This window comes from Pinus tabuliformis, chromosome 6 (genome assembly GCF_031772625.1).
Source record: "Pinus tabuliformis cultivar Carrire ecotype Pingquan chromosome 6, CPIR1, whole genome shotgun sequence".
Lineage (NCBI taxonomy): Eukaryota > Viridiplantae > Streptophyta > Pinopsida > Pinales > Pinaceae > Pinus > Pinus tabuliformis.
In genome coordinates this window covers 1,913,933,019-1,913,960,087 of record NC_142292.1, presented here as the reverse complement: position 1 = coordinate 1,913,960,087, position 27,069 = coordinate 1,913,933,019, and the positions used below count along the sequence as shown (strand labels likewise).

The window sequence follows — 27,069 nt, the reverse complement described above, 5'->3', positions numbered from 1 at the left end:
TAGCAAAGTAGGCCATACTGCCATCTGTACAGATTCCATACAATCATACATATTTCGTATGATTGTATGTATTAGAGGAAAATTTGCCTCAATTTCTGTGCAAACTGAAATTTTTCCAAGTTTTTTATTTGTTTTGATTAATTTCTCAGAGCCATTTTCTCTGTAAGGGAGCTCTTGTAAGTTCTGAAGATAATTTTAAATGTTGAATTGATCTAGAAGAGCAAAAATAATTGTGCATTGTGTGTGATTGCTTTTCTCATTTTCTGCTACATGCAAGAGTTAATAATTCTAGCAAGTAACTAGATCTGATCTATTTGCTTAGATAGCTAGTTTTAGGATAAATTAAGAGTGTTTCCTCACCTTATTTATGATTTTTCTTGAATATAAGGGTCTACATTAAATTCAAAGATGAGGTGTTTGCCAAATTCCATGAGTTCAAAAATTTTGCTAAAGCTCAATGTAAAAAGATCAAGTGTCCCATATTTGATCAAGTCTTGCTGGAACCACGGGTACCTTTTCAAGCTCTTCTTTTGGACAATCTCTAAGGCCTTATGAGCCTACTTGCTAATCTAGTTCCTCTCCTATCCAAAGATCTCTTCCATCCTTCGCTCTTTTGACAAGGATATGAACCTAGTGATGAGCCTTCTTCCGAAGAGTAGTCTAGTTGTGAGCCTTCTATTGAAGAATGTAACTAGGTTCGATCTTCATATTTATATTTGAACCTAGTGATGAGCCTTCTTCCAAAGAGTAGTCTAGTTGTGAGCCTTCTATTGAAGAATGTAACTAGGTTCGATCTTCATATTTATATTTGAGTCAAAGAATGAAAAATATAAAGACTTACTAAAGCATGGGTTTCATGCTTGGGTCATTATTTTATAGGTCAAAGTCTCCATTGAGGACTTCTAGGTTTTATATTAAGTCATTACAGTCATTGTCCATTTAATGAGACCCTTCTTGGGCTTTTGTATCATGTAAAAAGTATTATTATTGAGTCAAAAATGTAACTTGTCACCTCCACACCAAGTCGGCCCTAGCCTAATGACAAGAAGACAAATCGACCCTCATAAGAGGCTATATATACAAAAGAAGTTTGATCTATTTGGACATCAACTCAACAAGTTTGATACACATCACGAAGGTGCAAAAAAAGTGCGAAGTTCAGGGAGAAGGAAGAAGTGCATGTCGAAGTTTCTGAGCTATCTCTCTCTCTCTCTCTCTTATGCGAAGTTACTGGGCTATTTGCTGGATCGAAGTTCTGCTACTAGGAGGGTCAAAATTCTGAATGTGTTGGATCAAAGATTCTGCTGCTGGAAGGTCAAAATTCTGGATTTGTTGGGTCAAAGTGTTGTTGCTGCAAGGTTGAAGATCTAGATCGAAGTTGCTGGAAGGAAGGGCTGACTTGGTGGTTGGAGGAGGATTGTGTCTAGCTTGAAGAGTCTTGGATTATCTCAACTACTGAAGGAAGAAGTTTGACTGGGTTTTCCGCTAGATAGGGATTCTTCCCTGGAAGAGGGCCTACATCTTATGTCTCTTGTTCTTGTGATCTCCGTACACACATAATTTGGTAATTGCTTGATGAAAGATAATAATAAAGAAATAAAAGAAGCCAACATAATTCACAAGTAATTATCAAGAAAGAGAAATCTAACCCTAATTCTACTCGCATTAATTTCTCGACATGGTATCAGAGCTAAGGTCAAGCAAGATTGGAGATCACTCTTTTGACTTGAAAGAAAGGACTACTCCCTCTATGATAAGATACTTGAAAATGGGATTCAACATTGCAAGATGCTAGATCAAAAGAATCATCAACAACTTATTCAACAAGGTCAAAAAAATGGGTTTTTGGCTGCACTCATAGGTTCACTCAATGATGACATTGCATGGATTATTGATAGTGGAGCATCAAGACACATAACAGGAGATAGCAAATAACTTCACACTCATCAAAGGAACAATCTTCTCATGCAATGGAATTGGGAGAACAAAATCTATGTTGTTAAAGACCTGGGATCAACTTCTTTGGAGTTGAACAATGGAGCAAAGCTACGTCTCAACAATATACTCTATGTTCCAAGTTTGAAAAAAAAATTACTTTCAATTTCTTGCTTGGAAGATAAAGGTGATAGAGTTGCTTTTGTAGATGGAAAGGTTTTGGCTTGGGGTAAAGATTCAAGCATTGATAAAGCTAGAGTTATTGGAATTCGTGAAGGGAGACTATATAGAGGAATAACATGGAAATCAATCCCTTTGAACTATGGCATAGAAGATATGGACATTTACATTACCAGGGTATTCCCTCTCTCAACAAATTGGTAAATGGCATTCCCAATATTAAAGAAGATTGTGAAGGAATATGCAAGGGATGTGCCTTGGGAAAGAATACAAGGAAACCATTTACAAGCAGTGAAACAAGGTCTAAAGAAATATTGGACCTTATCCATTCAGATGTGTGTGGGCCTATGTCTGACAAATCACTTGGAGGTCATCTTTATTATGTAACCTTCATTGATGATCACTCTAGAAAGACATGGCTCTATCTACTCAAAACAAAGGACAAAGTATTTGAAAAGTTCAAAGAATTTAGGTCTGAAGTAGAAACCTTAACCGAAAGAAGAATAAAGACTTTGAGATCCGATAATCGTGGAGATTACACTTCAAAGAGATAATTGCATATTGCAAAGAAGCAGGAATTAAGAGGGAGCTCATTGTTCCCTACAATCTCGAACAAAATGGAGTTACAGAAAAGGAAAAATAGAACACTTGAAGAATGTATACGAACAATGATCTTTGATCAAGATATTCCTAAATTTCTATGGGGAGAAGCTGCAATGACTATTGTATATATACAAAATAGAAGTCCTCATAGAATCCTCAATAATATGACACCCGAAGAAGCATTCACAAGAAGAAAGCCATGTGTAGACCATCTTTGAATCTTTGGATGTCTCGCCTATATCCAAGTTCCAAAAGACAAACGAAAGAAGTTAGATTCTACAAGCATTAAAGGGATTTTCATTGGCTACAGTCTTTCTTCAAAGGGATATAGAATCTACATCAAGGAACGAAGACATATTGAAGTAAGCAGGGACATTATATTTGATGAAAATCATGCCTACAAAAGATCCAAAGATATTCCTATTGATTCTGATGATGAAGACATACCACTATTCAAAGAAGAAGAGCATCACGACAATCCTACTACAAATCAAGAAGAAGAAGAAGAAGGACCAAGTGAACCTATTCAAACTGTGATCATACACACCACAAGGAAGAGGCCAAATTGGTTAAAAGCTACTCTTGAGGATGTTGAAGGACATGAAGTTGTGAAAGGAACTTTGAGGAACTTTTAGAGAAAGCAAAAGACCAGAAAGATATTCTGGATATGTTGCATACATGACAAAACTAATAGAAGCTTAACCAACTACATTTGAGGAAGTTGCTCATCAAGAAGTATGGAAGAAGGCTATGCAAGAAGAATATTAATCCATCATGAAGAATGGGGTTTGGGAAATCGTTCCTAGACCAAGTGACAAATCGGTTGTCACCTCTAAATGGATCTACAAGATCAAGCACATTGTTGATGGAAGCATAGACAAGTACAAAGCTAGATTCGTTGCAAGGGGTTTCTCTCAAAGGAAGGCATAGACTATGAAGAAACCTTTGCACCTACCACAAGATATACTACTATAAGATCTTTGGTTTTGTTGGCTACAACAATGGGATGGAATATGGTCGTAAAAACAGCATTTCTGAATGGAACCATCAATGAAGAAGTATACATTGAAAAACCTAAAGACTTTGAAATAAATGGCAAAGATACTCATGTTTGTAGACTCAAGAAGGCCCTATATGGTTTGAAGCAAGCTCCTAGGGCATGGTATGCAAGAATGGATGCATACCTTCTAAGAATCGGGTTCGTCAAAAGTTTTGTTGATCCAAATCTCTATATCAAGGTTGTGGATAATGAGCCAGTCATTATTCTACTATATGTGGATGATCTATTTATTACAGGTGTAGAGCGAAGGATACAAGAATGCAAGAAGATGTTGGTAGTCGAATTTGAGATGAAGGATCTAGGTCTAATGCATTATTACCTAGGATTGGAAGTATGGCAGAAACCTGGGGAGATTTATCTAGGGCAAGGAAAGTATATAATTAAGTTGTTGCAAAAATTCGGTATGATGGATTCCAAGCCCATGACTACTCCCATGATCACCAATCTCAAGAAGTTGAGAAGCTCTGACTCAAGTCTCGTAGATCTTACCTCCTATCAAAAGTTGGTGGGTTCTTTGATGTATCTGGTAAACACTAGACCGGATATATGTTTTGTTGTGAACATTCTTAGTCAATTTCAGTTGGAACCTCGTCATGATCATTAAATAGTTGCCAAGCATATATTAAGATATCTATATGGTACTATTCATCACTGCGTAAAGTGTGATAGCAAGGAAGTCAAGCTGACAAGTTATACAAATTTTGATTGGGGTAGCAGTGAGACCGATGGAAGAAGCACTACTGGTGGATTTTTTATTTTGGAATCTGCGATGATTTCATGGATGAGTAGAAAACAAGATCCTGTTGCTTTAAGTAGTGCTGAAGCTGAGTATGTGGTTGCATGTGAAGTAGGAAAGGAGGTTGTATGATTAAGGAACTTCTGTCAGATTTGTTTGAGAAACCTCTAAGTCCTACTGTGATAAATTGCGATAATCAAAGCAGCATTGAGATGTCTGAAGATCCTGTGTTCCATTCAAGGATGAAGCATATCAACAATAAGTACCACTATATTAGAAGTTTGGTACAAGATGGGACTGTGAAGCTACAGTATGTTGCGACCGACGAACAGGGAGTTGATGTGTTCACAAAGTCTCTTCCTAATAAGAAGTTTGACTATTTGAGAAGCATGCTTGGTTTGGTTGATATTACTGATTTCATTAATGAAAAGTGTTTGGAAGAGACTTGAGGAGGCATCTTGTGTGATACAAAATGCTTGGGAGGACATCTAGTCGACATATGTGTTGATGTCTAGTTCCCAAAGTAGGGAGGGTGGCATTGGTCATAAAGCTTTGACCTTGCATTACGCACCTAGTTCCTTGGGTTGATGGTTAGCAAGTAAGCCTAATGGTACCTAGAGAGGCTGAAAGCTTTAGTCCATCTTAGTCCCACCCGGATAGAATGCCCTGGTCAGGAATCTAGTTTATGGCACCGTGTGTGCCGAAGTTCTTTGAAGTTCTTGTGTTTTGAGATCTTCCTTGTACTTGTATATACATGTGTAAATTATGAATACCTCCCTAGTTAAGAGGGAGTGTTGAAAAATGTAACTAGGTTCGGTCTTCATATTTATATTGAGTCAAAGAATGAAAAAAAAATATTATTACTACAAAGACCTATTAAAGAATGGGTTTCATGCTTGGGTCATCATTTTATAGGTCAAAGTCCCCATTGAGGACTTCTAGACTTTATACTGAGTCATTAGAGTCATTGTCCATTTAATGAGACCCTTCTTGGGCTTTTGCATCATGTAAAAGAATTATTATTGAGTCAAAAATGTAATTCGTCACCTCCACACCAAATCGACCCTCGCCTAATGAAGTCGGCCTACAAGAAGACAATTCGACTCACAAAAGAGGCTATATATACAAGAGCAGTTTGATCTATTTGGACATCAACTCAACAAGTTTGATACACATCAAGGAAGTGCAGAAAAAGTGTGAAGTTCAAGGAGAAGAAGGAAGAAGTGCAACTCGAAGTTTCTAGGCTCTCTCTTATGCGAAGTTACTAGGCTATTTGTTGGATTGAAGTTCTGTTGCTGGGAGGGTCGAAATTTTGAATGTGTTGGGTCAAAGATTCTACTGCTGGAAGGTCGAAATTTTGGATTTGTTGGATCGAAGAGCTACTGCAACAAGGTCGGAGATCTAGATCGAAGTTGCTGGAAGGAAGGGATGACTTGGTGGTTGAAGGAGGTTTGTGTCTAGGTTGAAGAATCTTGGATTATCTCGTGTTAACTACTAAAGGAAGAAGTTTGACTGGGTTTTCCACTAGATAGGGGTTTTGCCCCGGCAGAGTGCCTACATCTTGTGTCTCTTGTTCTTGTGATCTTCATACACACATAATTTGGTAATTGCTTGATGAAAGATAATATAATAAAGAAATAACAAAAACCAACATAGTTCACAAGTAATTATCAAGAAATAGAAATCTAACCCTAATTATACTAGCATTGATTTCTCAACACATTCTTCCTATGTGTAGCATAGAGATCGACCCTCCCTAGATGAGCAACATAGTGATGGACACTTTGTTGATGGTGATCCCTCTCCTTCCAATGAGATCCAATTCAATGATGACACATTGTGCTTGGAGTGGTTGGTGTTGGATGATGACAATGAGGATGATGACAATGATCCTACTACTTCATTGTTACCAACTTTGCCCAAGTGGACTACTACCACTCTTACCAATGTTGTTGACTTTCTTGCTTAACCTTCTCAATAATCAAAGTCACCCCCATCATGAACGCATCTATTGGCCCTCCTCTACCTAAAAAATATGATTTTACACCACCAAAGAACCTTTTTACCATGATCAATCCCAATATTGAGTGTGAACGCCTTCCTCATGGGTGGAATGGCTTCTAATGACCCCACCTTAGAATTATTGGGGGGGTGATATGTTGATCTTCTATGCTAATCTATGGATGGAATGCCATCTTTGTGGCCACTTGTTCAACTTCACGAGTGGCATTGAGATATTTTGGCTAATCCTCACTTATGGACACATGCCAGCCCACTATGTTCATAGTCGGGCTCTTTATCTTCTTCTTGTAATTAGGTTGGTTGTAGTGGACTAATTCCACTTTGTATTGTTGGCCTCCCTCACCTTTCATATCAATAAAGGGAGAAGAGAGTAATTTGAATTTTCATCACTTGAACCTGTTCACTAATACAATCGCATACTTGTGTTAGAGATGTGAAAGCTAAGGTGAGCTTGTCTAATTATACTCTTCTTGACTTGTAAGTACTCTCTTTGTCTTAAGTGCTCGGGCTCTTGCAAGAATTTCAAGGGAATACTAGGATTAGGGTTTTAACTTTTTCCCCAAGGAAAGAAAGAAGACTAGGGTTTGGAACCTGGGGCAAACCGTAGAGGAGCCAAAGAAGCATTTGATATTATAGCTCTTGTGAGAGAAGAAGACTAGGCTTTTGTGGCATTTGGAACCCTTGTGCTACTTGGTGTACTTGTTGTGCACAAGAGAGGAGGAAACAATCTTGTACACTTGTGGAATGAAAAACATAGGTGCCAAAGAGGATCTTTGGTGGACTAACCAGCTTTGGTAAGGAGTGATTCCTAACTGGAAGGAGTTGGTGGCTTGATCCAGGTGGCTCCAGAGACACACATAGGACAAAGAGGGCTTATGAATGGTCAAAAATAAAAGTGTTTGGATTATGCTCGAACCAAGACCAGGGCGTAGATCTCATTGTATTGATCGCGACGGTGCAAACAATTTGTCAAACTGAGTCCGTATGCGAAAGTTAGAAGCAGTCAAAGTTCAATTGACTTTTGCTGACTAGGCAGGCTTAAGGAGGCCACGATTTGGACAGAACTTGGCCACTGGATTCCGGCCAACCTGGGCCGAATTCCGGGTGAATTTGTGGTCGGCGGGGATCGAACCTGCCTGGCCCACGTGGGCCAGGCCCCAACGGGCGGCCTCATATAACACATGACCCATCATTGAACGCACCATGCGATACGGCCACCAAAAACGGTCAACAAAATTTAATGTGCGCTATTTAAATGTGCCCAACCACCAAAATTAAATGTGCCACCCTAAAATTTAACCAAAAAACGTTATTATGTAGGTTAATTCGGGAGGTGCAAGATTTGACCCCCCGACCCCTCCTCAACCATTTACCTCATTTACCATAAAGCCAAACAAATTTCTTATTTACTCCGCCGATGAAAACGTACATAAACTCAGTTTTCTCAGCGCACGGGGCAGATGGAGGAACCAAGAGCGGGCACACATTTCGAGGCAGGAGGAGGCAATGCACGCAGTTCGAGGCAGCATTTTGCAGGAGGGCCGAATTTTCACTTTGTCAGATTTTGACAAATTTTACATGGTTTCAGCACTTCTCGACGCGACGAACGCAATGGCGTTGTCCGTTTCTCCATCAGGGTTCTGCATTTTTTGGCCATTTTTCAATATGGAGGTGGAACCATCACTGCTACAAAAACAGGGAACGAAACCATGATCCTTGAAATTTTCCCGATGATGTAATTTTTCTCCATGTCAGAATATAGTCAGGTTTACAGTCATTTTTCATGGTTTTCCGCAGGGATCGCAATGGCGAGGTCAGAGTCGCCTTTGGAGTTGTAGATTTCTAGTCCATCCATGGAGCAAAATCTTTGAGGAATCTAGGGGGATTCTAAAATATTCGTTGAGGCCCAAATTCTCAATTTCTCAGAATTCAAAAATCGGACAGTCAATTTTATACTATTCGACGCCACAAATCTGATGTTGCATTCAAATTTCTCATTTGTTCATTCTATTCTTCAGCCACTTTTCTAAGTGGAATGCAGGTGTCATCATTCATGTGCGAGCAGCCATTTCCATGTGATTGATGTCGTGAGATTGATGGCACGAACAGCTTCAGCGGGTTGACATCCGCTTCTTCAGATGGCCCTTGGTTGTGAGGTATATGCAGTGTGTTCATGTACTTCTTTTGCTATGCATTATGCTGCACAGATCCCTGTTTGATGTTGATGAGGGATCTTGTTTATTACTTGTTTTCATGATCCCTGCCTGATGTGACGCGGAATCGTCTATGTGATGCACTTCTTGTCATGATTTGTCATGTTATGTTTTGAGATCCCTTTGTTGTATGTTGATGGGATACTCATGTGTCGCTATGCATGTTGTGTTTTGAGATCCCTTTTATGCCACGTTGGCGGGATGATCATCATGCATGAGTTTGTGTCATACTGATAGGAGTCTTTTGACTGAGAGTTCCTGTAGTGGAACATCTCTTAGAGCCACTCCTGCGTGAGGGCATTTTCCTTGTATGATAGCGACATCACCTCTATGTACATCATCATTACTGACAGCACTTAATGCAGCAGCCTACACCATCTTGACACCGGGGCCTGGAGACGTAGTCCCTCCTGGACGAACTCCATTATCAATAGCTTATGTTTTTATGTTGTTGATGATTGACATGTCACCTCTATGTACATCATCATTACTGACAGCACTTAATGCAGCAGCCTACACCATCTTGACACCGGGGCCTGGAGACGTAGTCCCTCCTGGACGAACTCCATTATCAATAGCTTATGTTTTTATGTTGTTGATGATTGACATGTTCCTCTTCTTTACAGCATGCACCTGTATTCATTTATGTTCTTTTAAAAATGCAATTTAACACATCACGAAAGTAAAAGGTCTTAGAAGGGTCCTTTATCACACCCGAACCTGGATCATGGCTAAAGCTTTCTCATTTTTTTCCTAGCTAGGGTTTGGAGAGTTTCACTTGTACCAACTTGTGATAAGCTATTGGTATGTATTGTAGTTCAAATTGAACACTTTAATTAGCTTTTCTATTTCAGAGTTTGTTCTTGCATGTGTTATCTATTATTAGAGTAGTGTGCATATCCCAAGGAAGGTATAGATCCCAAGGAAGAATGTGCATGCATGCATGCCACAAAGATCCTCAAATTGGGGCACACTATTTCTAGCACTTCTATCCATGTATGAGGGTGCACCAACAGAGTAAATTAGGGTTAGGGTTTGATTGAGACACTTTGGGCACTTCATGCATGTGACCAAATACATTGTATCTTCCATTTGTCTCTTGTTCTATAAAAGAGACATAAGCTCACCAATGTGTTGGTTGGCGAGTTTTAGTTTCGAGCTACAGCAATTTAACTATTTTTCTTTCAAAAAATAGAAGATAGATACACCATTGAGTGTTCCACATTGTGTATTTGCTCTTTGTAATTTCCAGCAGTGTGTGTTTGTACATTAATGTCTTTAGAGATTGTTATTTTGATTGATATCTTTAGTTTATAGGCTACATAGGTTTATGTTAACTTATCTAAGTGCAGAATCTACTTACCATGGTCAAAAATTTAACAAGTATATCATTCTCTTAACATTTTTTTCCTTTTGGAGGGAGGTTGGAGGGTGTTTTTTTCCTTTTGATGGGAGGGTATAGGGTGAGTGAGTCTGAGGTTTTGGATCATACATAATTAAGGTTAAAAATGAATAAAGAAAAATTATAAAAGAACACATTGTTGATGTTTGTAGCAGTGGACAGATACTTCTGCATTGGCTAGGTGTCAAGCATGCAGGAATCGTCCAAAGCTTCCCTAGGAAACTTGCTCAATTTATTGAGGAAGTTGTTTTTATGATTTAGCCTAAGTCTAACATCAGAAAAGCACATTAATTAAGTTAATTAATTAATGTTGGCTATTGAGCTAGGAAATATAAGGGAATGTAATTTTAATTACATTAGTGAATTTGTTTTAATCTCAATAGTTGATCTCAAATGCCATTCATCACTTTGGACATTTGGGTTAGAGATTTAGCTCAATGAGAAATTGTAAAAGCAAGCCTAAGGAGTGGAGAAAGACATAACAATTGACAAAGATTGAGAGAGTGATTTTCTCAGGAGCTGAAGAGAAAAGAGGTGTCCAGCAGTGAGAGGAAAATTCTAGAGGAGATTGAGTGGAGGCTCTTCAGCAAGGAGGCCACACCAATTTCTGAGCAGAAGTTTTGCAGGGGCTGTACAAGGAGAGCTGAGGTCACACATGCCATGCGGGTTTAGTTTCAGCAGGCCGCATGTGTGAAAGAGAGGCTGTGCGCAGGCTGTACATACTACAGCACTTCTGCAAATTAGATTTCTCAGGGGCATATTTGCCAGGTTTATTTGCTGTAATAATTCTTCAAATTTTCTTTGTAGGCTAATTTCCCAGTAAGGGAGCCTCACTGTTCAGAAAATTTAAGTCAAGATCAGTTGGAGAAGAATTTTCTGTGTGAAAGATGTCCTGTATTTTGCTTCTGCTATTTCATTTCTGAGTTAAAAATCCTAGTGTATTTTATTCAGTAATTGCAGAAATAATTTTTTCGGGTTATAAAAATTACGAGGAATTATAATCAGATCTGGAATCTAGAAATTAACATCCACCAAGGCCTTGGTACACCAGTGAAGTGGATGGAGAGTTGACCTGTCCAACAAGGTTCCTTCTCATTGTGCTTTGCCCCACCCAAATGGCATATTAAACAGGGGTGAGGCCAGGTCCAAGTCCAATTGAATTTGGTGGAACAGATACCCCTGATACCTGATAACTAAGACAAAGAAAGTCCAGGTTATGATGTGCAACCGCTCATGGTGTCTTCTGGAAGCACTTCCAACAACAACAAAATTAAGAAAGAGATATGCTTTGGCATCCTTTCTATGTCAAAGGAGAAGGCAAGTGGCATATGCAATGCCTATCAATATGCAAAGTACAATTAGAATCATCATATCTATCACACAATGTACAAACATAATCCTCAATGCAAGTAATTATGCTACAAGATACACAAAGGCCTGAAATCAAGAATAAGGAGTCGCATCTTTAGATATAGCCCGAAGATGAAACAAAGCCTACTGGCGGTGCTGTATGCTTATCCAAAGTATGGACTCTGTAAGAGACTTGCTCAAGGGTCACTTCCTTTGTAAGTTTGCACTATAGTATAAATGAACCAAAGCGTGCAGGGATGAAACATATGCTTAAGGCTTAAACAAAGTATGGGCTCTATCAGAGAGTTGCTGACAGATCTTGGAAAGGTTCACAACTTCACAATCCTCCAATCTGTGATCCCCCTTCCTAGTTATTAGCATAGCACACAATCTGCACGGAAGCACAGTAACACTGTATCCTTTTTTGCTTTCGTCTCCTTTTGATGGCAGGTTATATGGTGAATCTGATGTTCTAGATAGTACATGATTAATTGTAAATATGCAAAAAGAAAATTTTAAAATAATGAAAGTAATACATGCTTATTCCATAACAAGCTAGCTCCAAATTTGAATAGCCACCATTTACTATTGGATTCAATAAACAGGCTCAGTACATGCTAGCAAAGACTACTGATAGCCTTCTAGTCTCTAGGACATAATGAACAACAATGCCATAATTTTCTAGCACAATCATAAAAAGAAAAGCAAAGTTATCGACAAATAAATGAATTTGCCCATACTTCAGAAGCATTGTGAAATATCACTAGAAATAAGCAGAAACTTCGCATAGCAGGACATCTAATTGGAGTTTCAAGGATGAGGCCATAAAGCCCTCAACTGCAAATACGAACCGAAAACATAGAAGATTTGAAGTCAAAGATAACTATAAAGAAGATATCAAATGTATGAATAGCAATTTCTTACAGGATTAGGAATCTTCTCGGATTGACCCCTTGAGTTTTTTAGAGTCCAACCACCATCAGCACCCACATCCAGAATCCCCGAAAAGTTCCTAACAGCAATAATAGATAATTCTCTGCATAAATTAAAAAAACTTATGTTAGCTCGAGTCTGACAAACAGACTTTCTAAAAGTTTGGAGAAAGTATAACATGGAGGGTACTAAATTTAAACTAACGGTTGCAAGGTCATTGCTTATATATTGTGTTCTTATTCCCATTCCCATCTTGACACTTATTAATACATTCCTAATCAATTTTATACGCATTACTTACGCTTGAATGGTAGATGCATTTCTCGTATACCCCAAAAACCTGTAGCCCAATTTCTCCTTCTGTTCTTGTTTCCCATATCATGTTTATGATAATATAGACGCTATGAGGTGCAATGTTATATATACAAACGGATCAAACCCCTGATTAAATTATGATTAAACTCATTTTTCAATTTTTATTCTAAGCGAAGAGGACATAAAACCAGGCAGGTACAAAAGAATGTTAAAAAATAAAACATAAACATAATGTGTGTCGGTATTCAAGCGTTCACAGTAGAAATTGTCAGTTACTCTTGAAATCTAGATCTGCATAAGGGTTTCAACTTAACAGGGCTCCTCCCTGTAGGTGTATATATGTATACTTTGTTAGATTGTGTACACTTCGTTAGATCGAGTACAGAGAAGTGAAAGTCACAAGAAATCAAAAGCAATAACATTTCAAAAGCAGAGTAATGTGAACAATAGAAACGAAATTCCACACGATATTGAGGTACCTTTTGGTGAGAAGGACTATATCAATGCTTTGTCGAGCCCCACTTGCTATGTCTGGAATTCGAAGTGCCTGAAACGCCTTCCCACCATAGATTTTCTCAAGTCTGAGCTTCAAGTAAAAAATTACATAATAACTCAATCAATCCAAACAAACTACGTAATTAAACAATAATTCCGTACCCTAACACTATAATTACCACTGAATTGAGTGAATAAAATCAGTTCTGACCTCTTGGCCACCATGATCTTGATGCCGGAATCCCAGTCCGGTCCAAATTCCTTAGAAGTGATGATTCCTTTCATAAATTTGTAAATTAAAACCCCAAAAACAACCGCAAACCACATATTTACAAACTACAATCAAATTACGACCACCAAAGTATGCCAATTGAATCAACTCTCAATTGATAATCCAAATTTATACTTCATCCGGTTTCTTTAACTTGGCTTTGAAGGAACCATCAGAAATGGTCAGCAGAAATAATCGTGGCCGAGAAGAAAAAACGACGAATGTCGTATGTTATGTATGTAAACTGTGCGATTGATGTATTTCAAGTTGACTGAGTGAAATCATAAAATTTGTTTTCGGGCCAATCCATAAAGGAAAATATATATATACACATAAAAGTGACAACGATGTGAACAAATATATTCTAAAATATATTATTTTGCTGAAAAAAGCGACTACCAAAATTATTATTTAATATGGTATTTTATTTAAAAGTTGTAAAATTTGTTAGGCTTTAATTGTTAATGGGAAGTGGGAATGATTACACGGCTGCTATTTATCTATGAAAGTAATTTTATTAACTAAAAATGATTTGTTATTGGTTTTTAAGGAAGTAGGCTTATGTATATGAGGTATAACTCTAAATTTTGGGCAGTGATCTTATTTTCTTGAGTTTAAATTAGTTAATCATAAAGTTCCAATAATAAAACAAAACAAAATAGATACACAATTATATTTAGAAAAACCAATACCAATATTTCTTAGTGTCATTATTAAAGTTACTTTTAATAGAGTTATATGTTATTTAAATTATCTAAATCAACGAATTACAAATTGGCCATGATTTTTAAAAAAACTTTCAAAACCAAATACTATTTTTAATAATGATATATTATTAATGATATATTAGGTTTATTATGTTTATTTTTATATTTAAATAAATAACATTTGTTAAATTGAGACTTCTGTGATCCATAATAGTTGTAAGAAGAGCTTCGGCGTAAATCACATATAGAAAGAGATTTTTGTCGACGCCTTTCGAGCCAGCAAGTGTGGCTCATCGTCAGGATAAGTTGAAGAAACAGATCCAGCTTTGCAAGTTAAATAGTCTGAGCAGGGCCTCCAACAGCTATCTAGATCAACGGCTAGATTTGACCAAGGGACAGTCAAAAAGTCAAAAGGATTATTTAGAGGGGGTTACATTATTAATTTAATAATTTAAAATTATTATTAAATGGGAAATAGTTATAATGGAGACCTAACCTATTATACCTAAGGTAAACGTAAGTTGATAGTTAAATAAATAACTGATAAGGTTAAAAATTGGTAATAGGATTAGCAACAAAATGGCGAACCCTAGCTCCGCCGTCTCCTTGCCCTCGGCCGCCGCCAGCTCCTGGATCGCTCTGCGCGTGAAGAAGTTCGAAGGATCGGGGCAAGGACCAAGGGGCTATGCCTTAGCAGCGGATCCGCATCAGGATCTCGCAGGGAACACTGGCTCGGGCCCCAGCATTGTTATCTCCAGGCCCTACGGCGCAGTTGGATCACGGATCGCTCAGGCAGCGAAAGATTTGGAGAGATCCAGGGTCTATCTTGAAGCGGCAGGAGCACATGATACCCTCGCTATGAATAATGAGGGCGCAGATAAAAAAAAAATGCCTGCAATCCGCAATGCAGAAATCTCAAGAAATGCCTGGACTCGTCCCTCTGCATCCGTGGCATGCATTTTCCGCCCTCTTCAGACTGAGGGAGCAAGGGATAAGGAAGATCTCGTAGATCCCTCTGCCGTTCCTCTGATCTCGGCCTCCAGAAAGGAAGGGACGACACCAAACAGTAGCACGCGGCCCCTGCTCCTGAGACAAATACAGGATACGACTGCTGAAGCACAGAACAAGGAAAATTGCGCGGCTCCCTTAGCATATCCTCGGACCAGCGCTTCCAGAAAAGAAGGGACGACGCTAATCAGATGCAAGCCGCCCCTGCACACTAAACCAAGGGCGGAATCGAATCTCAACCAAGGCATCTGCCTCCCCACTCCGCAGATTGGCTGGGGAAAAAGGCCTTCAGAATCATCCGCAGCCTTCCAGATTCAGATCAGGCTTCTCTCGGGAAAAACTATGCTTCAATGGGTTTGCCAAGCAGATCCAGTGAGGAATCTCAAGCATGCATTGAACATCAAATTGGGAATCCCTTTGGAAGACCAACGGCTTCTCTACCAAGGTAAACATCTTGAGGATCTCTTTCCTATTTCATTTTATGGCATTGAGAAAGATGCATCTATTTTCCTTTCCCTTCGTCTTAGAGGAGGAGCTGGGGGAGAGCCTTCCTCAGCTAAAGCTTTTTCGTACAAAGATGCAGTCCATGGCAAGCATGGCAAGCAGACTGAAAAGACAGAGCCACCAACACAGTCTTCACCCAAGCCCTTTTTGGTTGACAAAGTGGAGGAGATCCCATTAGTTGATATATCTTTCCAGGATCTTGAAGACGAAACCCAGAAATTTGCTGAAAGAGCCATCATCTGCAGATTCAATGGGCTTTGGCCGCGCTCACAGGATCTTTACGACTGGATCAAAGACACCTGGACTGATCGCTGTAAGGTTTATTTCTGCGCAAAAGGGTATTTCGTAGTGCTGTTCGATGATCTGGAACATTGCTACAATGCCCTAGATGAAGGCCCTTGGTTCATGGGTTCAGCTGGCCTCTTCCTCACTCCATGGTTTCCCGACTTTGACCCAGCTACAGCAGTCATCACCAAGGCTCCGGTATGGATCAGGCTCCCAAATCTCCCAGTTCACTTGTGGCGTACAGAAGTATACAGGAAAATAGGCAATGCCCTGGGTAGCTTCTGGAAGGGAGACTACGAGAGAGAGAGGCAGGGTCTCTATACATACGCCAGAGTTTGTGTGGAGATTGATTTAAGTAAGGGACTGCCAGAGTACATCAATCTCAAATTCAAGGACACTATCTGGACCCAGTTGATAGAGTACGAGAACACTGCCTTCAGATGCCGTCATTGTCACCAAACAGGGCACCTACATATCTCTTGCCCATCGCTGTCAGCTAAAGCAAAAAAGGGCCTCTTTGCTCATGCTAAGCCCAAGCGCTGGGCTCCCTGCCCACCGCCGCCAACCAGAAGCTCCAGCCCCCCTAGCATGGAAAAGGTTCCAAGCATGGAAAAGGAGGGAAAAAAGTCAGAACCAGAGCAGATGTCGCAGACGATGGATCCGCCCACGAACATTATGGTGCACACCCATGTCTCAGCAAATTCCCAGAAGCGTCCCCATGAGACTTCCTCCTCTGATTCAGAGAAGGAATCCCCAATGATAGAGAACTCCAGTCTCCAAGTTATTCTTGCCCATCCTCCTCCTGAAGGCTGGACAAAAGTTAACAAAAAGAAAGGGAAAAAACAGTGTAGTGTAATCACTGTCCCGCTGGGGTAACAGCCTGTCAGTTAGTTTCTGCTATCGAATCTTCAGGGGTAGCAGAGTTTGTTTCTTCCTTCCGAGACCGAGGTTGATGATATTATCATTTCCGGTCTGTCGGTCTTTTGTCTTTCCTGTAGCTTTGTGATTGTATCTCTCTTCCGGGACCGAGGTTGATGTATCCATCATTTCCGGTCTGACGGTCTTTTGCCTTTCCTGTTTGTACCATATTGATTTCTCTTAATAGATTTAGCATTTACCGATAAAAAAAAAAGATAGTTAAATAAATAAAAATAAAATAAGCAATAATAATAATAAACATTCGTTAGTAGATAAATAAATAGATTAAAGAAATACTAAAAACATAAATAAAAATGAAAATCATATATATTCGTTAAAATATAAATTGTAAAATAACAGTATATAAAAGTTAGTTACGAAAAATTAGATAGAGATAACAATAATAATATAATTAAATAAATTAAGATATAAAATAATATAAATTAGTTATGAAAGAAATAGTAAAATAACTATATAAAATAATAACAATATATAAAGGCTAGTTACGGAAAACATAAAAATAAATAAATAAATAAATAAAATAAAATAAAATAAAATAAAAAATAAAAATAAATAATAATAATAATAATAATATGTATACGTTAATAGATAAATAAAATAAATAAATTATATATATAAAAATACTAATAATAAAAATAAGTAAATGTATATTTGTTAACAATATAAGTACCAATATCAAAAAGGAAAAAAGGGGGGGACGACTAAATAATACTGATATTATTAATATATTTTCGTTAATAGAAAAATACATAAAAATATACATAAAGATCATATAAAATAGATAAAAAATAAAAATAATAATGAGTAAATAAAAAACTGTTAAGATTATGAAAACCAATATCAACTCGGCAAAGGCGGGAAAGGAACGATACAACTTAGAAGGAGAAGGACCGGAAAGAGTCCAGAGCAAGAAGGATAAACCAAAGGAGACAGGAAGGCTCCAGGGGAACGATGAAAGCGAAAAAGATGAAGGGGGGGGGGGGGGGGCGAACTAAGATGAAAGGGCAGGGATCCAACACCTACTGATCTTCCAGCCGTCATCTCTATTGAGATTGTTAGGTCTTCTTTCAATCTCAATAGCTTCCCTGAGTTTACGATGATGGAACTGGGCAACCTTGGCAACCACCTTAGCCTCCTCAATACAAACATGATGCTTGGTCTTCACCACATGCTCTGCTAACGCTGAAGACTTGGTTCTCCCATGTCTTAGGTCAGCTGCATGTTCGTTGATCCTCTGATGGATGGAGCGCCCCGTTTCCCCGATGTAGGGGGTCCCACAAGAGCAAGGGATCAAGTAGACACCCTTCATGTCCTTGGGGTTAACGGGATCTTTCACAGATCGGAGGGAATTACGAATCGTGTTGAGGAGTCTAAAAGAAGAGGGAATATCATACCTCTTAAGGATTCGAGCAATCTTGTCCGTGGTTCCTTGGACATAGGGAAGGTGGACCCCTATTCGGCGTTCCTTAGGTTCTTTTTTAATAGCTGCATTCCTAGACGCTTTAAGGAAAGCCTTCTGACCTAGGCGTCTACTATATCCATTCTCCACAAAGACATCAAGGAGATGGGATCTCTCCTTATCAAAGCTCTCATTATCAGAAATCCTGAGGGCTCGAGTACCGAGGGTGTTAAGGACACCTATCTTCTGAGCAGGGAAATGATGGGAATCGGCATGCAGATACTGCTCAGTATGTGTTTTCTTCCGGAACACAGAGTGGGAGAGATAGCCGTCCTTATTCCTCGAAATAAGAATATCTAGGAAAGGGAGGCAACCATCGACTTCTTTCTCCATGGTGAACTTAATGGCAGAGGACTGACCATTGAGGTGATTGAAGAAGCGATCAAGCTCCTCTTGGCCATGGGACCAGATGACATTAGTGTCATCTACATACCTTTTCCAAAGCTTGGGAAGGAGACGAGCCGAGGCTAAAGCTTTGGCTTCGAAATCTTCCATAAAAAGATTCGCAACAATCGGGGAAAGGGGGGAGCCCATGGCAACACCACAAGTCTGCTCAAAGAATTCACCCTCGAAACAGAAGAAAGTGGAAGTGAGACAGATCTCAACCAGATGCGCGGTATCAGGATCTGTTAGGCGATAGATCACTTCCAAGGCCTCCTTTATAGGGATGCAAGTATAAAGAGAGACCACATCAAAGCTGACGAGAATGTCCTCAGGGTCCAGCCTAATATCCTTAAGCTCCTTAATGAAGGAAGCAGAGTCTTTAACAAAGGACTCAGTGCGGCCGACAAGGGGCTTAAGTTTAAGGGCAAGGAATTTAGCAAGAAGGTAAGTTGGACCACCAATGGTGTTGACGATAGGCCTCAGAGGGGCCCCCTCCTTGTGGATCTTAGGTAACCCATAGATCTTGGGAGTAATGGGACTGCTCTCAATGAGCTTGTGGCCCAGGGAACTCACTGAGTTACTAGACTTGATGGCAAGAGCCACGGTCCTCGAAATCTTCTTCAGAGGCTTCTTGGGTAGCTTTTTATAACTGCCACTATTGTGAAGATTATCTAACATCTTCTTATGGTAATCATCCTTGTTAAGGATCACACTTGCTGGCTCGAAACGCGTCGACAAAGATCTCTTTCTATATGTGATTTACGCCGAAGCTCTTCTTATAAATAATATTTATTATTTGTAAAAGAAAAATATTTTAATTTAATTATTTTTTATCTTAATTTAAATTTTAGATTAAATGTTAATAACTCGCAAATAAATACTTATTATAAAAGTTATGGCTTAGTAGTGTTGGAATGTTTCGAGACACTTGAGTAAGCTTTAATTCCAAGAGACATCTACCCTTTAACATTACCATAATGCACCAAAACCTTGTGGGATCTTTGAGCTCAAACAAGAACCATAAATAAATGTTTCACTTACATTAAATCATTTTCATAAACTTGTTTTTGATATCTTTTCTCTTTTTTTGTCTTTTTTTTAATATAAATATGAGAAATATCTTTATATTTCATACATGTTTCAATCCTTAGGGGACTACTTAAACAACTAAGTTCAAAAGTCATTACAAAAAATACTTATTATGAACTTAATATGTCACATGCAAAAAATTTTGAGGATGTTGAGGATAACAACATTTTTCTCAATCACCCCAGTTAAACCCAATTAACACCTTTAAATTGATGTTATTGTACCTTCACCAACATTAACTTTAACCTATAATCTTTTTTTTTCAAGTTCCATCATAAAATTGATTTCTTCTTACAACTTCGAATGCATCTACCATATAGTTAGTTGTATATATAATTATTCAACAAATTTTTCTGAAAAATCTAACTCATAAACATGAGAAATTAGGGGAGTTACATTTAGAAGTAACCACAAAAGTATTTACTCAATTCTTAACACAAACCGATTAGTTGTTCATAGAAGCAATATTTTGGGGCTAGCTTTTATATTCATAATCAAATGTTTTAGTTGACACAAGGTATGATTTGAAATGGCTTTGTTGACAATGTCGATTGGTCATTATTTGAATATAACGTTGGAAGCCACCTTTAATGAAAACTTTATTAGTTCCTGCCTCTGCCAAGGATTATAGCAATCGCCTCATTGTCAAAGTCCCTTCATTGTGCATTAGTTTCTCGAGTTTTGTGACTTTATTGTAACTTTAACCAAAGATTCTAGAAAACACTGATTATTTCCATTTTCCCATAAATCAAAAAATGTTTTCCTATTTTTTGAAAATTTTATTCCATTTTTTCCATTGGTTGAGCGAGCATTGATGTGACATAATTCCCCTAGTGGAGGGCGATTTAATTTTGGTATTTCTTAGAGATTAGAAAATAATTTTAAAATGTGAAAAAAAAGAATTATGTGATTGGTTGTTGTAGAGGCTTTGATAGGGCTATGATGATTATCATGATTGATATGCAGTGGACACTACAATCGATGACAGTGCTCTGACAACAAAGTTTGACAACGTAGGTTTCAGGACACAGATTGATGGGTGGCAGAGAAGCGAGGGGGGTGGGTGTTTGGACTTGTATTAGATGAAAGGCGTGGCATGTGGCCATTTGACTAAATCAACAGTGGAAAATGTATATTGGGTGTGAAATAGCGGGGCAATTAACTGCACGGAGCGACCCAATGGGTGGGCTAGATGTGATATCATTATGTTGACTGGTGTTGAGTTATTTGATATTGGGTTCCAAAGGAGTTGTGCTAAAATCCGCTTACAAATGGTTTGATATCCAATTTTGAAAACCAGGGTGGGACATTATATCATATTTTTGGAGACAAGGGGATTTCATTGCAGACTACGAAGACATGGGATGGAACCTTGACTATGACAGGAATCAATTTTGTTAAGTGACATGAATCTTTTACCCTAGGTTTTGTCGATGTACTTTATTTTAAAATGAAGGTGGGGACTGATGTGGTTGTGGAATGATAGGTGAAATTTGGTAACAGTGGTGCTAAGGTTGACTAGCTTGGAAAATTCGGGTTGGCAAGTATTGTGGACGGGAGGATCGATTTAGCCAATTCTCGTCAATTCACAAAATCAAATTTTCGATAGTTTAGGGTGGAATATAGTTCAGATTTCTAGAGATAAAGGGATTTCGTTGCAAACTATGAAGACTTGGGATGGAGCCTTGAATATGATGGGAATCAATTTTGTGAAGTGACATGAATATTTTACCCTAGGTTTTGTTTATACTTTACTTTAAAACAAAGGGGTGTGTTGATACAGTTATGGAATGATAGGCAAAATTTAGTAACAATGGCACTAAGATCGAATAGGGTGAGGTATTTTGGCGGAGAGCAGATAGGGGAGGGCGATGAAGGTAAGCGTTTAGGGTTAGGGTTTCGGCAATGTTTGCCTCAAGCAGACCTAATCCCTAGACAGGGTGCAGGGATAGCCTGCAGCCACCTGCACCAGATCAGGACAAGGGAGAGTTATGGGTCGCTTAGAGGAAGGTAGACAGAAAACAGGCGGGGCTGACAAAGAAATGACAGATTTGGGTGGGGGGGAGAGATCCCCTCCTATAAAAATGTAGCAGTAGGCGACACAAGCAGGAATGGATCGAACGAAAGCACAGGGAAACGAGGCAAGGATGCACCGGTCATGGGGGCTCGATGGCAAGCGGGGCTAGGAAACAGATGCCTGCCTAGAGCGACGAAAAAACCCAGGTTTGTAATCCCAAACAACAAACTCGAAGAATACAGAGGATATATGAAAGATCATGCTTTGATCTGTAAGTTTGTGGGGTCATGGTCATCGAAAAAATAACTGGCTAAATGGATACAACAGAGATGGAAGCCCAAGGGACATATTGACCTAAAATTAGGTGCTAAGGGCTTCTTCACGGTCATTTTTGCCAACCTGGAAGATAAGGAGAGAGTCTTTGAGGAGGGACCCTACTTCTTCAACAACGCAGGTCTCTTTATGAGACACTGGGAAGAATGCTACAACCCAGACAAGGAGAAAATGTTAGCGGCACCAATATGGGTCAGGTTGTTCGGACTCCCAATCGAGTTCTGGGATCCAGAGATTCTGGAGGGTATCAGGAACTCAATCGGGACTTTTGTCAAAGTGGCAGAAACCACCAGAAGAGGTAGATATACGTCCTACACCAGGATCTGTGTGTACATGAATATCACGGAACCGCTTCCGGACTATATTGAAGTGGAATACCACGATGAGGTGTGGCAACAACCAGTGGACTATGAGCATATTCCATTTCGCTGCAGAAGATGCCATGAATATGGTCATCTCTTCAAATCATGCCCTTTGAATGCAACTGGAGCAACAACAGATCTTGGGAAGAAGGAAGAAGCGAGGAAGGAGGAAGCGGCGAGCAGGGAGGATGATGAAGGTTTTACAGAAGTGCCTCGTCAGAGAAAACCTCAAAAAGGACTGACTAATCAGAAACCACCTTCTAAGGAATTAACTCAGGAAAATCAGAACAAGTTCGGGGTATTACAAGAAGAGGAAATGGAAGCGGAAGGTGAAGATAGCGACGAAGAAACAGCAGAACCTATAAAGGTAGACAAGGGGAAAAATAAAACGCAAACAAGTATGGAACTCGAGAAGGAAGGGGAGAGAACAGAAAACCCTCAAGACCAGACCCAAATGGAGATAGACCAGCAGAAGGACAAAGGAAGTGAAGAGGAACAAGTCATGAAAAGACTTCTACACGAATGGAGGCATCTGGATGAAAGATTCATCTCAGAAGACCAAAAGCAACTTTACAAATACATGTTCCAAAGATACAAAGAGAAAAGAGGGGCAGTCATAATAAATCAGCCAAAACAATTAGGATCGCAAGGAGGACAGAGCACAGATGCGGGTACTGCAGGGAAGGGAGGAAGAAAACAAGGAAGAAGACCTATGAGCGAGACCATCCAAATGGTTGGAAAAACGCTGGTAAACTCAGGAAGAGTTGTACCTCTGTCAGAGGTATTCCAACAACCCCTCAAACTGTTAAAATGATAATTACAACATGGAATATTAGAGGGCTGAATAGTAGGGGGAAACAGAGATATCTGAAAGAGAGACTTAAGAGAGATAAGCCCAATATAATGATAGTCCAAGAAACAAAGATCAGAGAATAGAAATTGAAAGTTATTATGAGCAAATTCAAGCTGCATTATGAGATAATAGGTCAGGATGCCATAGGCAGTGCAGGGGACCTGACAATTCTCTGGAACCCAGAGGAGATTCAATTTGAAAATTGGGTTAGTGTACCTCGAATTCTTTCGGGCAAATTCAGGAATATTGGATCACAGGAATGGGTCCTTCTCACCAGAGTATATGGTCCACATATACCGGGAGAGCGCAGGATCTTCCTTTAGAACTTGGGAAAAATATGAAATCTCCTCCCAGAAACTCCATGGATTGTAGGAGGATACTTCAACAAGATCACATCTCTAAAGGAAAAAAGAGGAGGCCTCAGAAGATCAGATTCGAATATGGCAGCCTTCAGAGAAATGATTACGGAACAAAGACTAGTCGACATACCAATGATAAATGGGATTCACACATGGAACAACAGAAGAGGAGGCCTACACCAAATTTCCTTGAGGCTAGACAGATTCCTAATATCATAATAGATCATAAACCGGGACATCTTCATTGAAGGAATGATACTTCCGGGAATGGGTTCTGACCACTCGCCGATTAAACTGGAACTTGACATCAAAACTAGCCCCAAGAAGCGCCCTTTCAGGTTTGAGGCCTTCTGGCTCAAAGACCATAAGTGCATGACGAAAGTGGAAGAATGGTGGAAACAAAGCCAACAAAGGGGAAGAAGCAGAATGCAGCCCTTCCAATTAAAATTAAAGGAACTGAAAGAGAAAATTAAAAAATGGAACAAAGAGGAATTTGGAAACATCTTGACCAGAAAATGAAGAAACTTCAGCAAGAAATCATATCAGCAGGCAGAAGCGAGGAACTTGCTAGAGAGGAAGGGATTCTGATAGGCCAAATTGAAGAAAGAAGGACGCAGGAGGAGATTCTTTGGAGACAAAAATCAAGAGTGAACTGGTTACGAGAGGGGGAAAGGAACACGAAGTTCTTTCATCAGGCAATGATCCAGCAGAGACAGAGAAATAGAATCTTCTCCATAAAGAACGAAGAAGGACTTCGCTTAACTCAACATGAGGAAATGGAACAGACTTTGGTAAGTCACTTCAAAGACCTCCTCACGGAACCCCAAGAAGACAGAAGAGGAGCTACTGGGAGAATCTGCAATGAGATACCAAGTATGATTACCAAAGATCAAAACCTAACTCTTATGCGAGCAGCAACATTGGAGGAAGTGGAAGAGATCGTGAAAGGGATGGAGAAGAATAAAGCTCCTGGACCAAATGGCTTCACAGTGGAATTCTACCAGGCGAGATGGAAATTCTTGGGGCAAGACATTCTGGGCGTGGTGGAAGAATCTCGACGAAACCAGAAGGTATGTCCAGGCTTAAACTCGACTCTCCTGTCTCTTATTCCCAAAACTGCTAAGTCTGAAGATCCCCAAGGTTTTAGACCCATTGCTCTTTGTAATGTAATATATAAAATTATTGCAACTCTTATGGCCAAAAGACTTAAGCCAATTTTGTCTAGCATTATCTCTCCGGAACAAGTAGGTTTCGTGGAAGGTCGCCAAATTCTGGATGGCTTGGTAGCATCACAAGAAGTAGTGCATTCTTTGAAATCCAAAAAAGAAGCTGGAATGATGATCAAATTGGACCTCTCTAAGGCTTATGATCATCTGAATTGGGCATACCTTAAATCAGTACTAGCGGCCTTCGGTTTTTGCAACAGATGGATAGATTGGGTCTCCGCTATGATCTCCACCCCGAATTTCTCCATTCTCCTGAACGGGACGCCAACTACAACCTTCAATGCCTCTAGAGGACTGAGGCAGGGGGACCCTCTGTCCCCCTTCCTGTTCATCATTACGGCGGAAGGGCTAGGAAGATATATCAAAAAAGAATTGCAAGAAAGGAAAATACAAGGGCTCCGAATATGGGGTAATAACCTTCCAATCACACACTAACAATTTGTGGATGATATCATGTTGTTTTGTGCAGTTTCTCTTAGAGAAGTAAAAAGAATAAAAGTGATCCTAGACCTCTTCATGGAAGCATCTGGTACTCAAATCAATAAGGAGAAATCTTGCACATACTTCTTCAACACTACACGAAATGTCAAAACTTATTTGACAAGATTATTGGGTTTCCGTTCGGGCGATTTGCCCACAAAATATCTTGGCACCCCGCTAGCCCTAAACCCTCTAAAGATGGTGAATTGGCAACAAACCATTGAGAAACTTACTAGAAGATTGGCTAATTGGTCCTTCAGAACCTTGAATATAGCAGGAAGAGTAATACTGGTCAAAGTAGTCTTGCAATCGATTCCAATCTACCAACTCTCGGCAACGGCTGCCCCCAAAGGTGCGTGCAACAAAATGTGGAGATATTCAAAAAATTCCTCTGGGGAGGACCGAAGCAACAAAGAAAATGGGCTTCAATATCCTGGAAGAGTTTGGTTAAGAGTAAAGATGAAGGGGGATTGGGCTTGAGAGATCCATATACTTTGAACCAAGTAATGGGGCTAAGCTCTGGTGGAGATGGATGATGGGAGGAGGAGATCTATGGAAAAGAATCTGGACGAAAAAATATAACATGCTAGTAACAACAGAAGAAATCTTAAGAACTGAGGAAATCCCAAAAGGCTCGACAATATGGAATCTGGCCAGTCAAAACAGAGACATAATATCCAAGCATGCCTTCTGGGAAATTTGAAACGAAAATTCAGCCAAATTTTAGGAAGAAAATTGGCAACAAAGGGAGAAAATGAATGATGTTCGGGGACTAAGAAACACATGCCATAAGGCAAAAGAGGAAGGTTTGAACTATGTTAGCGAGTTCTGGAACGAAGAACGCCAAGAGGAGTCCTGGAGAACTTGGAAAAATCCGGAAGATTGGGATAGGAATATTGATACGGAACAAAGAGAGTTGTACATAAAATAAATGAGGACAAGGAAAATAGCTATTAGAACAGGTCCAAACATATTGAGATGGGGTCATTCAATGAAGGGAAACTTCATGATCAAAGAAGCCTACAATCTCATCATGCAGCAAGAACAAGATGACCTGACACCCCTATGGAAACAAATATGGCAAGGAAATTGGTGGCCAAAAGTGACTCACTTCCTATGGCTTGTTGGTAAAGGTCGCATTTTGACTTGGGATCAACTTCAAAAACGAGGAATTCAGGGTCCCCCCAGATGTTGTCTTTGTAAACAGGATCAGGAAACGCAGGAACACCTTTTGAATTCTTGTCTTTTTGCCCAGCAGTAATGGGAAGAAATCAGGAGACTCTTTGGAAGGACAAATAGAGATCATTATAACCTCAAAGAAACAATCAAACAATGGGGACGAGGTCAATTCACGAGCCTAGTGGTAAGAAGAGCCTGGAGTCTAGCGGTAGCCATGAATATGTGGATGATATGGAAAGAAAGAAACCGGAGAACCTTCCAAAACAAAGAGCTGCCTCTAGAGCAGGTCTGGAAAAGAACCCTGAGTCATATAAGAGAAACTATTCTAGCGGAAGTTTAGAGTCAAGAGGATTGGAAAACGACACCTGAG

The 27,069-nt window shown here is 39.5% G+C and overlaps 1 protein-coding gene across 2 annotated transcripts in view; it reads right to left on the bottom strand.

Annotated features, from left to right (window-relative positions):
- LOC149266840 (plasma protein) overlaps positions 1-13,806 on the bottom strand; it is a 278,870-nt gene extending 265,064 nt beyond the window's left edge. Inside the window, exons 1-3 of one of the 2 annotated variants that reach the window (XM_089431075.1) lie at positions 13,456-13,806; positions 13,229-13,330; positions 12,426-12,537 (exon numbers count right to left, since the gene is read on the bottom strand). In XM_089431075.1, the coding sequence (XP_089287201.1) occupies positions 12,426-12,537; positions 13,229-13,330; positions 13,456-13,571 (330 nt within the window). In that variant the 5' untranslated portion in view covers positions 13,572-13,806. The remainder of the gene's footprint in view (positions 1-12,425; positions 12,538-13,228; positions 13,331-13,455) is intronic. The other variant, XM_089431068.1, reaches the window with a different exon arrangement.
- Between the last annotated feature and the right edge of the window lie 13,263 nt (positions 13,807-27,069).